Source organism: Hyla sarda, chromosome 4 (assembly GCF_029499605.1).
Source record: "Hyla sarda isolate aHylSar1 chromosome 4, aHylSar1.hap1, whole genome shotgun sequence".
Lineage (NCBI taxonomy): Eukaryota > Metazoa > Chordata > Amphibia > Anura > Hylidae > Hyla > Hyla sarda.
Genome location: NC_079192.1, coordinates 221,421,177 through 221,438,277, shown reverse-complemented (window position 1 = coordinate 221,438,277; position 17,101 = coordinate 221,421,177). Strand labels below are relative to the sequence as shown.

The 17,101-nt window shown below is 40.9% G+C and overlaps 1 protein-coding gene across 1 annotated transcript in view; it reads left to right on the top strand.

The window, feature by feature from the left end:
• Positions 1 to 16,797, top strand: part of LOC130367439 (chloride anion exchanger-like) — a 78,798-nt gene extending 62,001 nt beyond the window's left edge. The window contains exons 18-21 of the mRNA XM_056569859.1: positions 106 to 160; positions 10,324 to 10,469; positions 15,394 to 15,459; positions 16,194 to 16,797. Coding sequence (XP_056425834.1) covers positions 106 to 160; positions 10,324 to 10,469; positions 15,394 to 15,459; positions 16,194 to 16,217 — 291 coding nt within the window. The 3' untranslated portion in view covers positions 16,218 to 16,797. The remainder of the gene's footprint in view (positions 1 to 105; positions 161 to 10,323; positions 10,470 to 15,393; positions 15,460 to 16,193) is intronic.
• The last annotated feature ends 304 nt before the right edge of the window (positions 16,798 to 17,101 follow it).

Below are 17,101 nucleotides of genomic sequence, written 5' to 3'. Positions count from 1 at the left end.
GATGTCATGAAGGCTAGACAATGAGGCTAGCAGAAATACCATCAGATTTTATTGTCCTAAAGAACTGTTTTATTCAGACATAAATAATGTGTGTATTTTATTTAGATATTAAAGGAATTCAACAAGGTTGAAGTTGACACGTACATTGCTAATGCTGACTGTAAGTAGACATTCGTGTTGTTTAGTGTACTTATCTTGTTATCTTTACACCTCTCAATGTGCACAGTGAAGTCTCAGATTTGTTGTGTCAATGTTATTTTCAATTTACATCATAGCCCTAAATCTGGATCGAAATAGATTTTGTGGGGGATTCGTGATGTATTTACACAATAAGGTCCCAAGCACATGGCTTGTACAGCAGCGCATAGAGGCTGTGCAGCCTTCCTGTACTGCCATACAGGCTCCACTAGGGGTCGTATGTGCTGCATTATTCTCCCCTAGAAGGGATTATGTAGAGAAGAGCTCTATGTGTGGCAAACGTTTCTTTTTTCATTCATAACATATCAGCATATATAGGCATATGAATTTACAATAAAGGCCTTAAGCATTTGAATGGTCGACACTGTGTTTCCATTGTTCAACAGAAGTATACAGTGGTCCCTCAACATATGATGGTAATCCGTTCCAAACGGACCATCGTTTCTTGAAACCATCGTATGTTGAGGGATCCGTGCAATGTAAAGTATAGAACAGTGTTCTACAACCTGCGGACCTCCAGATGTTGCAAAACTACAACACCCAGCATGCCCGGACAGCCGTTGGCTGTCCGGGCATGCTGGGTGTTGTAGTTTTGCAACATCTGGAAGTCCGCAGGTTGTAGACCACTCTTAGAGAAAGTTGTACTCACCTGTCCCCGCCGCTCCGGACCGTCACCGCTGCCCGGGATGTCGCCGTCCATCGCTGTCGCAGCATCCCCGAGGTGTCCCCGACGCTCCGGCAAGGCCTCTGCTTCCCTGGCAACCGCGCTCTCCGTCGCCGCCATCACGTCGCTATGCACGCCGCTCCTATTGGATGACGGGACGGCGTGCGTAGCGACATGATGACGACGATGGAGAGCGCCGATGATGCAGGGGATCCTGAAGAGGACGCGCCGGAGCCCCGAGGACAGGTGAGTGACTATCACCGGAGCTCACGGGGCACCGTAAACGGCTATCCGGTGGCAGCTGAAGCAGTCAGCGCTGCCGGATAACCGTTTAGGCGATGGCCCCGACATAAAAAAGCATCGTATGTTTCTCAGAGGGAAAGGGGACTTTTAGAAAAGTGCACCAGGGTGACAGCTGGGCTCTTCAAAGAGAATGCAGGGATGGAGTACTACTGTACATGCCTTCCCAAAAACTGTATCAATGAGTGCTCTGTATACAGCTGAGGAGAACGCATGTGGAGGAGCTCACAGTGTCGCCCTGCTGATCCTGCAGCCACTAGCCTTCCCAGTTGCCATCCATGTTACACTACCTTAAGGGATCTGTCAACACATCAGAGGCACCGAGTAACATCCCCACTGCCACACACCACGCCATATTTAGCTCTCTAGCTCAAGGCTCACCCAAGCCCCCTGACCCCGGACATTGTTACTGCTGGGACTGGTGGTCCTTTCAACAGAGACAGTGGCCCTCATTTACTATTCTAAACCCGACTTGTTTTGTCGGGTTTTTCTGGCGCATCTTTGTCTGCGACATGTCGCAGACATCGTGCGCCAGTCTGCGACACGATGCAACATTTTTTCCTGATGGACCCGATGTGGATTCTCCCAAACCCAAAAAAGGGGCGTAACCCGACATTTCTGAGCTTGCCCACCTATTTATAAAGGTTTCCAACCCGAATTTGTTGAATTGTTGTGGATTTTTTCCCGACAACTCAGAGGAGTTGGAAACCAAAACCAACAAAACCCACGTGCGACAAACAGGATGCGACATAATAATAAATACCAGGTGAAAAAAGCAGTCGGGTAAGAAAGCAACATAGACTTACAACCCGATTTTCTAAGTAAATGAGGGCCAGTGTCTTTGTAGAACCATTTAAAATAACTAAGTCATTCATAAGGTTCATATACATGATTGTTTTCCCTCCGATAGCTGGTGACGTATATACTGATAATTATATTGAATCCGTGCTCCCTCCATCTGTACGCGGAATGCTGGTGGACAACAGGTAGCTGGGCAGTTCAGTGCATCTGTATTTTTAGTCAAGAGAATTAATTCAGGGGAAAAGCTTATACTCTCCATGGGGGAGATTTATCAAAACCTGTGTAGAGGAAAAGTTGACCTCTTGCCCATATCAACCAATCAGATGGCTGCTTTCATTTTTAAATAGGCCTCTAAGAAATGAAAGAAGCGATCTGATTGGTTGCTATGGGGAACTGATCAACTCCTCCTCTGCACAGGTTTTAATAAATCTGCCGCTATATGTGCTTATTATTTCTTCGCTATTGACTCCCAGAAACTCTTCTCATTACTTCTGCTAAAACCAGTTTTCACATTGGGATGAGATTTATCATTGAGTTTACTCCTTTTTCTTGTGTATTTTTTTTGCACAAAAATTTGCGCAGTGACTTTCATTGTGTCTTTTTTGTGCGCATTTTTTGAAAGAGCAAAAAGCAAGTACTCTATTTCTTTGTGTATTGTGGAATGCATTCTTCAGTGGATACTAATTTATCATGTGCGTATTTTTGTTTAGATAAATTTTTTTGAGCAAATACGTTTTTTTCCTGCAAAAATGCACATCAAAAAGGACACGTAGGAAATTGTTCTACCGAGACAGCCGGGGGATGCAGGAGCCGTCCCTCAACACTGCTAAACTACAGGGTGGGCCATTTATATGGATACACCTTAATAAAATGGGAATGGTTGGTGATATTAACTTCCTGTTTGTGGCACATTAGTATATGTGAGGGGGGGAAACTTTTCAAGATGGGTGGTCACCATGACGGCCATTTTGAAGTCAGCCATTTTGAATCCAACTTTTGTTTTTTCAATAGGAAGAGGGTCATGTGACACATCAAACTTATTGGGAATTTCACAAGAACTTTATTCTTTCATGAGTTATTTACAAGTTTCTGACCACTTATAAAATGTGTTCAATGTGCTGCCCATTGTGTTGGATTGTCAATGCAACCCTCTTCTCCCACTCTTCACACACTGATAGCAACACCACAGGAGAAATGCTAGCACAGGCTTCCAGTATCCATAGTTTCAGGTGCTGCAGAATGGGCAAAACAAAAATTGGAACAGGACCCTCAGTTTACGCGGAAGATTTTGTTCAGTGATCAGGCAAACTTTTATGTGAATGGTGAAGTTAATAAACAAAACCCCCGCTATTGGTCTGACACTAATCCACATTGGATAGATCCCTCCAAGACTGTTGGAACACAAAAATTGATGGTATGGTGTGGTATATGGGGTACAAAGATAGTGGGGCCATTCTTCATCAATGGAAACCTCAAGGCCACTGGATATGCAAAATTGCTACATGATGTTGTGTTTCCCTCCTTATGCACTGAAGCTGGCACGTTCCCTGAGTTTTTCCAGCAAGATGGTGCACCACCACATTATGGGTGTCAGGTCCGAGCATTCCTAGAGGAACAGTTTCCTGGAAAGTGGATTGGTCATCGTGGGCCAGTTGAATGGCCCCCAAGGTCTCTCGATCTGACCCCCTTAGACTTTTATCTTTGGGGTCATCTGAAGGCAATTGTCTATGCTGTGAAGATACAAGATGTGCAGCACCTGAAATTAAGGATACTTGAAGCCTGTCCTAGCATTTCTCCTGCGGTGTTGCTATCAGTGTGTGAAGAGTGGGAGAAGAGGGTTGCATTGACAATCCAACACAATGGGCAGAACACATTTTATAAGTGGGCAGAAACTTGTAAATAACTCATGAAAGAATAAAGTTACGTTAAAACCAAGCACTTCTTTGTTTTTCTTGTGAAATTCCCAATAAGTTTGATGTGTCACATGACCCTCTACCTATTGAAAAAACTAAAGTTGGATTCAAAATGGCCGCCATGGTCACCACCCATCTTGAAAAGGTTCCCCCCTCACATATACTAATGTGCCACAAACAGGAAGTTAATATCACCAACCATTCCCATTTTCTTAAGGTGTATCCATATAAATGGCCCACCCTGTATAACTACTCCCCTCATGAGACAGAGTCTGTCCCATGATGGGAGTAGTTGTAGTACCACAGCGCTGAGAGACGACACTTGCACATCTCCCTCAGCTGCGGAACTATTTTGGGACACTTAGGACTACTACTCCTATCATGGACAGTCTCTGCCCATGATGTGAGTTACAGTCCAGGGGCTGAGGGGCAGATCGCACCAGGTCATTCTCCAGAGACCCGCTGCTATCTGCATTTATTAACTGTAAAAGCCGGCAGCACATGCGGCTACACTGCACTGTGATCTTCCCCGTAGCCCCTGGACTATAACTCCCATCATGGACAGAGTCCGTACCATGATGGGAGTAGTTGTAGTACTCCAGCGCTGAGGGATGGCACTTGCACATCCCCTGGCTGCGGGACTTTTAGGACTACTACTCCCATCATGGACTGACTCCATCCATGATAGGAGTTATAGTCCAGGGGCTGAGGTGCAGATCGCAGCAGACCATTCTGCTGAGACCCACCACAATCCACATTTATTAAGTTAACAAGCCGGCGGGACATGTGGCTACACTGTGCTCCCCGCCAGCTCCAGGCTCTTGTATACAGCTGTCATAATTCATAATCCCTGCGGCTGGAAGATGGGAGCTCTGATTGGTGAAAAGTTATTCACCAATCAGAGCTCCAGTCTCCTGGAGGCGGGGAGTATGAATTATGACAGCGCATACAGTATTCCCTGGAGCTGGCGGGGAGCGCAGGGAGCTGCATGTACCGCCAGCTTGTGAACTTAATAAATGCGGATCGCAGCAGTTCTCAGCAGAATGGCCTGCTGCGATCGGCACCTCAGCCCCTGGACTATAACTCCCATCGTGGATGGAGTCTATCCATGATGGGAGTAGTAGTCCCAAAAGAGTTCTGCAGCCGGGGGATGTGCAAGTGCCATCCCTCAGCGCTGCAGTACTACAACTACTCAAAACCTATGTATAGGAAAAGTTGACCTCTTGCCCATAGCAACCAATCAGATGTCTGCTTTCATTTTTAAATAGGTCTCTAAGAAATGAAAGAAGCGAGGGGGTCTCACTCCTGGTACCTTTACTGCTCCGCCCCTAGTGATGACGTCATTAGGGGGCAGAGCTACACTGTCCAGGCCTGACTCTGTTCACATTATACTTTTTGCATAATGGGAACAGAGCCTTTCTGGTAGTGTGTTTCCAAACAGGGAGACTTCAAGTGTTGCTTAACTACAGCCCCCATGATGGGAGTTGTAGTTTAGCAACAATTGGAGGCTCCCTGTTTAGGAATACACTGCATTATGTGCGCTCTCCCCAGAGGAGAGCGCAAAAAATGTACTAAGCCATATTTCTTGGTTTTCTTTTCCTCTCATTTCACATACGTAAATGCAGAGGACTACGTCAGATTCGGTGGACTGCGACAATGACCAGCGTTTTTTATAAAATGGTTGACGAGGGCTGTTTTTCTTTTAATAATTTGTTTTTCAATGTGTCGTGTTTTTTATAATTTAATTTTCAGTCTTAGTAGTGGAAGCTGTCTTATAGATGGAATCCATTACTAAGCCAGGGCTTAGCATTAGCCCCAAAATCAGCTAGCGCTAGCATCAAAAATGGCACTTCTGGGCCTAGGTGGTAACAGGCTGGCGTTATTTAGGCTGGGGGGACCAATAACAATGGTCCTCGCCCACCCTGATAATGTCAGGCTGTTGCTGCTTGGTTGGTATCTGGCTGATACTGAAAATAGGGGAGAACCCTTTGCGTTTGGGGCTAACGCTAAGCCCTGACTTAGTAATGGATTCTGTCTGCAAGACAGCTTCCACTACTGAGCCTGAAAATTCAATTATAAAAAACACAACACATTGAAAAAAATTTTATTTAAAAAAACACTCCCTCACAGCCCTCGTTAACCCTTTTAGTGACATTTAAAAAAACGCTGTTCATCGTCGCAATCCACCAAATCTGATGTAGTCCTCCGCAATCACGTATCTGAAATGAGAAGAAAAAAAAAGGTTAGCACATATAGAAGAAAGATGGCACTCACCACGTTGAATATACGTGATTTATTTGTGAACCGGCCAGACACAACAGGTTGGGAGAGAGGGACGCCAGGTGAGCAATAGCTATTTCGTGCGCAAGCGCAATTCTTCAGGCCACCCCTCACTGCCGTCAAAACTGGTAACATATACCTGGGGATGACGTCAATGGACGTATGTTAATAACCATACACCCATGATAAGTGCAACAAAGTGAAAAAGTAGAAAAAGGTTAAAAGCATACAAAATACACAATGGGACATTTTAAAATACAGTAACAATCTTGCCAACAAACACATTGAATGAAAGTTGAATGAAAATTAGATGAACACGCCAAGGTCCACCTTATCATTCAAGCCTGCTGGGCCCTGCGCACGCGTGCACAGGATCCAGCCTGCTTCCCTCTGCAACAGTGTTCTTCTCCTATCTCCCCCGGCAACGGGCTTTACTTTTTCTACACTGAAGAACTTCAATACTGAGGTATCTCCTTTATGCTCCTTATTTACATAATCGATAATCCTGGGACACCCTTTTTGAGTTCTTACAGAACTGACATGTTCTCTAAAGCGAATAGTGGCCGTATCGTGCTTCCTATATAGAAGTGGCCACATGCACATTCTAACGCATAGACAACATGATCAGTGCGACAAGTAATCAAATCTTTCACTACTATGTCGGCACCTCCTAGTTTGTAATTCTTGCCATTTTTCATGTATGGGCACCAATTACAAGTGCCACAACAATGGTTGCCCGATGGGGCGACATTACTCAACCAGTCCCGACTTTTATTTTTTTCAGCAGTGAGGCGACTACTGGTTAGAAAACTACCTAGGTTTTGGACTTTCCTGAATGCTATAACTGGTCTCTCCTTGGTGAGATCCGCTAGCAACGGGTCTCTTTGAAGCCAGTTATCATAAATAGCTTTTTTTATCCTATTTGCCATAGGACTATAATCAAAGACAAATGAAAAAACGGCTCAAATTAAGATCCTCCTCTGGGGCAATTAAATTTATTTTTTGATTTAATTTTTTATGTCTTTTTTTATTATTTTTTGGAGTCCCTCTCAACAGATTATTGCGGTCCTCGGCTAACGCCCTACTAAAGGCGATTTCTATAACTTCCTTAGGATAGCCTCTCAAAGCTAGCCTATGTGATAGATCTTTAGCCTGCATTACAAAGCTATCATCCGAACTGTTTATGCGCCTTAATCACAAAAATTGTCCATAAGGAATCGCCGATTTTACGTGAGTCGGATGATAGCTTTGAAAATGCAGGAGTACGTTTCCTGCTGTCTTTTTTCTGTAGCCTTTTGTAGTGAGTTTTCCTTCTTCTGGTCTCACTAAAAGATCCAAAAATTCCAGTTCTACTGTACTGGTTTTGTGTGTAAATTTTAAATTCATACTGTTGTTATTAATGTAATTGATAAAATCTGTGAAGCCCTCTCCTGTACCCCGCCAGATGATAAAAACGTCATCCACATATCTGTGGTAGCTCCCAATGGACTTTCGGGGGAGTTAGTTGCGGAAAAAAAATATTTTTTCTCAAAAACCGCAACAAACAGATTAACAGACGTCTGCCTACTGTATCCTGTATATACAGTCATCTATAGAGCTGTATATACAGGATAGCTCACAAAGAGTTAACCCAGTACTGCTGAGCAGCAGCGTGGGCTAACACTTTCCTTGCTGGGCTCCTGTATAGTATACATGGGTGCACTATGCACCCCTGTATACTACAGCTGGCGGATGTAAGTAGTGATACTCTGCACTATGTATACGCATATTCTATACATCACACCATACCTCCTTACACTCCGTGGGCCGGGCGCTCTGCATCCGACCCATGGAATGGTACCCTGAAGGCAGTAAAAAAATTGCCATAGGGTACAAATGACCGTTTCCACACACCAGCAAAAAAGCAAGTAAAACTGACAAAACTCAGGAAAAGGTTGTGACAGTTTTTCTGCTGTTTTTGCTGGTGGACAAAAAACCTCAATGGAATCCTGGCCTCAAAGCAAATCCCTGTGTCCACTTTTCCTGTGAGGTGCAGCTCAGGTGTACAAATAGAACTGTGTGGAGATTTAGAACTTTAGAACTTTTCACAAAATGTATCATGTGCCTTGCACAAGTATGGTAAATTTGGTGCAACCTAAAACTTCTAACTAGACCAACATTGATAAATTTCCCCCTATGTATATGAATGATTGTGTGTATGCAGCAGAGCTGAGTGTGTGTATGTAGCAGAGCTGAGTGTGTGAGTGTGTATATGCAGCAGAGCTGAGTATGTGATTGTGTATATGCAGCAGAGCTGAGTGTGTGATTGTGTACATGCAGCAGAGCTGAGTGTGTATGCAGCAGAGCTGAGTGTGTGAGTGAATGTATGTAGCAGAGCTGAGTGTGTGATCATGTGTATGTAGCAAAGCTTAGTGTGTGATTGTGTGCATGCAGAAGAGCTGAGTGTGTGATCATGTGTATGCAGCAGAGCTGATTTTTGAATTGTCGATTTTAGTGCCAAATTTTACATCCCAGAAAATTCTGGTGGAAACATCTCACAAAATATTCCATGGTTACTAGTGCCCAGACAAACAATAACTGTATAAATAATACATTTCTGAGCATAAATGTGAGTGCAGGTGCAGTGACCAAGAAAAAAAGAAAAAATATATATTTTATGTTATTAATATTTTTCAATAACAATTATTATTATTTTTTTTTAATAATTACTTAAATGAGACCTTTTCCAAAAAAAAACTAATAAAAAAAAAACTAAAAAAATAAGACTACAAAACTATCAAAAGCAAAAAGCTGGTGTGAAATTTTTGATGTAAACTGGACTCTCACCCCTTTGAAAATATCATGTAAAGCAGAAAATATATGTGGACACGCCCACTTTTGCAAAACTGACATGAACAGTTTATACTGCGGCACAAAGCTCTTTGAAAATGTGGTTGATACTTTTCTGAAATTGATTATTTTGGTGCAAAATTCTTTGAGAATCTCCCCCTCTGTGTACTTTATAAAGATTTATGATTTTACTATTGTGCAGAGTTTTGATTGGCACACACTGCTGCTCCAGCACTTCTAGTTATGTTTACCGTGGGAAAATGCCACAGCTCTGTGAAGTGTGAGGTAGAGAAGGAGTGCACAGTAGAGCGAGGGGCGGCCTTTCTATATTTGCACAAAATTCATCAAGGACGTGCACAACTTTTGTAATTTTGAACAAGAGTGTAAATTAGACAAGCAGTGTAAAGGGGTAGATCTGTGTCTACAATAGATACCTAATGATACATTTCCCCCATTGTCTCTATACATAACTGCAACTTGATCTGTGCAGAGTGCCTGATGGCTAATCTATAGACTGCCTTAATAATCTATGGATAGCCTGACCACCCAGCTGACTCTACATAAAGTATCCACATATAGGCAATAGAGGAAGTTGGAGCCTCTTATTTGGAATCCTCATTATTCTCTATGATTTTAGTTTAATAAAGGCCAGCTATACATACTCATTTACATTACCTATCTGCTGGTATGTGGACATTACATAACCCTTCATCTTCAAAGGTGCATGCCACTAGCTTGGCCCAGTGTGCTCTTGACCACTTACATGTGAGCCACCGTTCATAACAACACAACATAGTGTATAGTCACACTACGTCAACAAGAGCACATATATCCCCAAAAGGCCAGAAACTATAATTCTACATCTCTGGCTTGACAAGAAAGACTATTTTACATACCTGACTGGTACCTAATATACCCACCCTGCACCTTTCTGCATTCGAAAAACATGTAGATCAAATGTATTAGTGTGCTACACATAAATGTAGTAGTGGTTTCGGAGCAAGGTAGAAAAAAATGGAGCGACTCACCCAGGACCAGCAGGAACTTGAACAAAATGCTTTATTCATGAAGCAGGATATGTAACATGGTAGCACACGGGAAGGCTAGGATGGTAAGTGGGGGAGCAGCAGACGTCTCCGGGCCACGGTCCATATTGCGCACCTGTGCGCTTCGTCAGGTTTCTTTTTTCAGTAGTGGTTTCCTTTTTGTTAGCTATTCCCATTGCTGGATACAAAAAAGAAGTATAAACATGACTTTTAAATGTTATTGCTGTTTTGTTATTTTGTTACTAGATTATTTAACATCCTACACTCATTATTGTGTCTTATTCCTCACTAGGCTCTGTCTTGGATAAATTAAAGAGGAGTGAATTTTTTGACAAAGATATTAAAACATCGATATTTTACCTCACGGTTCATGATGCTGTTTTAGATGTACTCGAGAAGAAAGGTTTGGAACATGAACTAAAGTGTGACCCAGATAAGGTAACCATATATCACATGAATGTAATAGTTTTTAAAGGAATACTATCATGCAGAACAACTTATCCCATATCCAAAGGGGGATAAGTGTCTGATTGTGGGGGTTCTGACTGGGATCCCCCGCGATCTCCTGCACTGCACCCCGGCTCTTCCTCTATGAAGGTGGCGTGTCAGCCACCGCTTTATGCAATGGTTGACATGTCCTGTTCTCTGGGAGAGCCAGGGTGCCTTGCCGGAGATCGTGGGTCATAGGGGGGGGGGGGGGGGTCCCAGCGGTCAGGCCCCCCACAATCAGACACTTATCTCCTAACCTTTGGATAGGGGATACAATTTCCTACACCATAGTACTCCTTTAAACCCAACTAGCTTAATTGGTATATTAGAATGGAAAATATATTTTATATTCTAATCGTAATATTATATATCAAGCTGTTTTCACCCAAATTTTCATTGTTTTATGGTTATTCCTCCAAAACACAATATTTCAGCTGACTTGACTTGAATTATTGTTTTTGTTTTTTTTTAAATCTATCATTCCTTAAAACAAACAAGTAACAGAAATGATGATTTATGAATAGTGATGAGTAAATAGTTTAGGAACAACTGTTAGGGTGGGTTTCCACACAGGTTTTTTTTTCTGGCATTTTTTTGAAAACTGCTACTGCAGTTTTTGAGCCAAAGTCAGAAGTGGATCCAGTAGGAAGAAGAAGTGTAAGTCCTTCCTTTATATGTCCTATTCCTTTTCAATACACTTCTGGCTTTGGCTTAAAAACTGCAGTGGCAGAAATTCAAAAAATGCCAGAAAAAAACCTGTGTGGAAACCTAGCCTTACTGAAGGGTGAAGCCCTCATGTTCCCTTCAGTACCTATTAGTACAGGGGAAATTAAGATTTGCAGGGTTTTCTTAACAAATTTCTGGGAAATATTTCAGATCCATTTATTGCATTAGGTTGTTCTGATGGCAAGCACATGGATTGTTGCACACTTACAAATTGCTCATTTTAAAAACTATAGAGCTAAATATCAAAGAATGTAAGCCGGCCATTGTAAGTGTAAAGAGTGTTAGCCAGCCATAAATACTAGAAAGGCATTGGCCAACCACTGTTTCTGTGTGCTTGTGTTCTCAGTAGGTAGAAGAATATAAACCGATGCAAAACAATTCTGGTGGTGGCTTATCTCCTCTGAGAACCAAAGGACTGGGAGATGAAATCCAACTGGCTGATCCTTTTCTCCCCCTTACATAATATGGAGGCCATCATACACATTCGATGGTCAGACTGTCTCGTCGACAGGAATGTGTATGGCCAGCTGTTTAGTCCACTTCTCAATCAGGATTCATATTTTAACCAAAATCACATTTGTTTCAAGTGAAGAAAGACAAATCATATTTCTTCCTGAAGTATTATCTCAAGGTGAAGGAGAGGAGTTAACAGTCAGACAAATATATGTTAATATACTTACAAACACCTACATACAGTGCTATGAAAAAGTATTTTCTCCCTTTCTAGTTTCTTCAATTTTTTTTTATCTTTGTTACATTTTATTATTTCAGATCATCAAACTAATAATTAGTAACCAAAAATAGTAAACACAAAATGATGTTTAAATTATTTATCTACTAAATCAACCAGTTAGCAAAATTCTGTTGACAATTGGGTTCAGTTTCACTAGCCGACCTAGACATGATTACTGCCATACATTTTAAGGCCATGTTCACACACAGTAAAAACTGCCTTTTTTTTTTTTAACAGTAAACAGTAAAATTATTATGGCAATATTATGCTCTTGGTCTTTATTTTTTTTTTTGCCAAGTATGGCGCAAAATGAAACTCAAAAACGATGTGTGAATATAGCCTTAATCTAAACATCACTTAACTGTCTGGAAATGTCTAGCAGTCTGGAAAAGTTAACAGATTTATTGCTAAGGCTTGAGATCCCAGCAAACCACAGTAAGAGTTACTATCCACAAATGGAAGAAAAAACTCTGAACAGTGGTAAACCTTTCTAGAAGTGATTGACCTACCAAAATCTGACTAAAAGAGCTTTGACGACTCATCCAGGAGGTCACAAAAGAATCCAGACAAACAAGTAAGCAACTGCAGGTCTTACCCTCCTCAATCTAGGTCAATGTACATGATTCCACAATAAGAAAGAGACTGAGCAAAAAAATTACATTCATAAGAGACTTGCAAGGTGCAAACCACTGCTGACCGAAAACAACAAAAAGGTTTATCATACATATACCAAAAAATATCTTGATGACCCCTAAGCTTTTGGGATAGTACTCTGTTGAATAATGAGTCAAAGATGGGACTTTTTGGAAGACATTGGTGCCATTACATCTGAAATAAAGAGACCACCACATTCCACAATGAGAACATCATACCAACAGTCAAATATGGTGGAGGTAGTGTAAGGTTGGGTTCTACCAGGATCAATTTTTTGGCGCATATTTAAGTTTATACACTGATTTTCCCAGAAAATGCAGTCATATCTTATTTTGGCGACACATTTTCCTAAAAAAAAATTGGTGCATATTTTAAAATCCTAGAAAATCCTGAAATTCTAACTCATCAAGTCAAGTGTTGTTAGGTTTTTGCAGCAAAAAAGTCATCTAAAGCTGACAAGTAAGTCCACCCCTGACTAGCAAACCCTTCAATGCAGCCAAATGTACAGGGTAGGGGAAAAGATGACTGGTCCAACAGCTGGGACCCCTGTGATCTCCGGCCCCTCTCCCTGGCGTTATGAATATTTATGCTCAGAACACTGGCTGTGCCAGGCTTTAGAGCGGCCGTGGTCAACACGCCCCCTCCATTCATGTCTATAGAGATAAGTGGAGGGTGCTGTGGACCACATCTTTGGGCAGACAGTAATCCGGCACGGAGCAAAGATCACTCCATGCATGTGGATTACCAGGGTTTCTAGTACCGGAGTACCCTTTAAAACAATTCTACTAAAACAGAGTGGGACAAAAATCCTCAAAAGTCATATAAAAGACAAGTTGCAAGTCATCACAAATGTTTAATTACCATTGCTGCTGCCAAGGTTGTCACAAAACAGTTATTAACTTAAGGGGCAATTACTTTTTTTCACATGGGGGATACTAGTTTTGAATAAGTGGGGTCACGGAGTTTAGTGGTGCCACTGAGTTTAAGTGGTGTCACTGAGTTTAACATCAGCCTAACACAGTTAATGTATCATTCACCCTACACTTTTTTTTCCTTTTTATTTCCTGAAGGTGTCACTCTTTCACTACTATATATATATATATATATATATATATATATATATATATATATATATATATGTGTGTGTGCAGTGTTCTAAGATTTTTTTTTCTTCAGCTTTTGAGCACATGATGCCAAGTAATGAAACTGTGTAATTTTCTTTCATTACCTCCATGTGCCACTTCGTCCCCCTTTTTATGCACAGGACTCCAGAAGTGCTACAGTGCAAGTCTTTTTATGTTCCCCTGTCAGGTGAATGCGGTTTTATAAATTTAGCGCACGTGCACATGTGTGGGATTTTTACTTCTGTTGTTGTAAGCAAGTTTTGTAAGTAAAAAGATTGCTGCTATTGGCTTGCAACATTTGGAAAAAAGTTGCACATAATGGGGGGTATTTATCAATTTTGCCTGTTGACCGTTTCTTTTTACCCTTTTTTTTCACTTTGGTTTTCATGGACATGCAGCAAATTTATCATTTGGTGCAAGTTGTTAGTAATTTTGGCTCAAATGTTGAAATCAGCTGTTCACAGCGCCTTTTACACAGAACTTACCACCACAGAGGACGCGTATTTTACCCTGTAGAGCAGCCATTTCGGAGTCCCTCCTGCAGTATATCAGCAAGCGACAGGAGTTATTTTCTTTTGTGGGGTTTATAGCCACCATGTGAAATGGATTTTATTTTCAACTTGGGTAGTTTTTTTTTTTTTTTGTTACTTTAGTGCAGTGGTCTTCAACCTGCAGACCTCCAGATGTTGCAAAACTACAATTCCCAGCATGCCAACGGCTGTCCGGGCATGCTGGTAGTTGTAGTTTTGCAACATCTGGAGGTCCGCAGGTTGGAGACCACTGCTTTAGTGCTTTACCTTTCCTGAACCTGTGTGGCCATGTCCAATGCTGGCACAACGGAGGGTGAAGGTTCCTCAGAGACAACTATGTCGCAGGACAGTATTGGGCAGCCCTGAAGGCGTTGCTGCTTTCACAAAAAAATTTTTTTATGTATGTTGACGCCTTTACATTTTCTGACATTGCTAAGTGTGTTTTCCATGTGCAAAATTTTTTTGCCGGTGATTTGAGCCAAAAAAAAATCCCCTAAAGGCGCAAAATTGCGCCAGAGATCGATTGGCGCAAATGAGGAATTACTGACTAAAGATAAAATCACACACAGGACCGTGTGATTTTGATAAAGTTGTAAAAATGAGAGTGGAGATAATGCGCCAAACTTTGGCGCAAAAAGACACTGCGCCATGGCATTGCACCAAAGATACGTAAAAAAAAAACCACATAAATTCTTTGATAAATACCCCCTAATAAGTATAAAACCACTGCAAAGTGAGAGGGCAGAATAGTTTAAATAAACTAGTTTGCCAAAAAATCATTCTGGACAAAAAATTGCGCAAAATCAAATATGGGACTTTTTTACACACCACAAGACGTGTAAAGTGAATGATAAATTCCTTCCAATATGCGGCCTGTCTCATATATGTGATAAGTCACATGACCACCGGGTGACGTGACCTTGCTGCAGTGAGTGGGGGAATAGTATGGTGAAAGGGGTTTACTGAAGTAATGCTATCCATCCACTTACTGACTTCAATGGGTAGCAAAATCTGCACCAAAACTATGCACGTGTGACTATAACTATAATCAAATTAAGTTAAACTCTCTTTACATTTACTTATTTTTTACTACTGTAATTTTTCAGGATCCTGGAACAATAATGTCTCTCCACGGCGTTACCAGCGGAACTATCTATATCAACGACCATGTGGTAAGACGAAAAAACTTCTATTAATTTTGAATATGTGTTTTTGGCCTGTTTTGTAAAATTTGCTATAGGGTATGTTCACATGTTGTGGTGTTAGCCGCGTTGGGTGTTTAGTATCAGATTTTCTGTAGCAGATTACATTGACTTTAATGTAATACCCCCCGCTGGAAACTTGCGGGTAACCCACCTGTTTGAACATACTCATAATCAATATTTGAAGTTTCTCTGAATGATCAACTTTATTTTTAGTTATTACTTTTTATTACTATTTTATTTTTTCTGCTTCATGTGTTATTCGTATATATAAAATGTAATCAAAGGATTGTCAATGACTTTCTAAAAAAAAATGACTACAAAATAACAAGCTTTTAGGACTACTTCAGTCTCTTCATCAGTTGCTTGCCATTTGTCATTAGTTTTGGCTTTTTATAGTTAGCCATACAGTGTGTTTTTTATTTTATTTTTTATTTTTTTAAATCTCCCTTAAAAAAATATATATATTACTGATAATTTTGTTCTAACGAATAACTTTAGGAAACTATGGAATCAGTTTTGTCATCAGTTTCCCTTCAGCGTTCTGGTAATAGGGTGGATGGAATCTTATGGGAGGGCTGGACAGGGACCAGTGAATGGGAAGGGACCAGTGTATGTTCCAATAGGGACCCAAGCAATGCCAGCTGGGGATTCTGTTCTGTATGTGTATTTGAACAATTTTCTAAGAATGATTTCTGTTTCAGGTGGCCACTGAAACTAAATTCTGAAATATTGAGTGTACCATCTCAATAAGGAGTCAGTGTTTTGCTCTTTGTCCTGAATCTTGAGGGACCGGTCCGGAGTTCCCAGCTTTTGTCTTATGAGTTGTCTTTTACTGGAAACATTTCTCACTGTACTTTTAAATACATGTATCTGCCTTTTGAAGACTAAAATTATTCTTATTTCTGTTTAGATATCACATATATACATGACAGAAGACACATTAGTTATGAACATAGTATGAATTAATGGCATGCCCAAAGGCAACAACACCAAATCACATAAAACATGTAAAAGATCTAGCTTTAATAATACTGACATACAGGAATTTACACCTTCTTCTGTCTAAAGAAAGACTAGGTATGAATTCTCATTACATTCAGCCATTAATGCGTATCATATTGTATTATACTATAAAATATGAATAGTTCTAACCCCGTACTTCAGCTGAAGCGCCAATGATTTTTATAAAACCTGTAGTATAATTTCTAAACAGGTTATGACTTTTTGAATATGATTTTCATGTGTTAGGTTTTCTGTGGTAGGAGGACAGAACAATCGGGGAGATTTATCAAAACCTGTGCAGAGGAAGAGTGGTGTAGTTGCCCATAGCAACCAATCAGATTGCTTCTTTCATTTTCCACAGGCCTCTTTAGAGGCCTGTGGAAAATGAAAGAAGCAATCTGATTGGTTGCTATGGGCAACTGCACCACTCTTCCTCTGCACAGGTTTTGATAAATCTCCCCCAATGTGTCTATGCAATGTTACTTATAGAACTGAGACACAGACCAAGCAGCAAATACATCTGAAGTTATGTATTTCAAGAAAGATATAATACTTGGAAATCCACCTATAGAAAGGAAAAAAACAACAACCATAATAATTGTAAAGT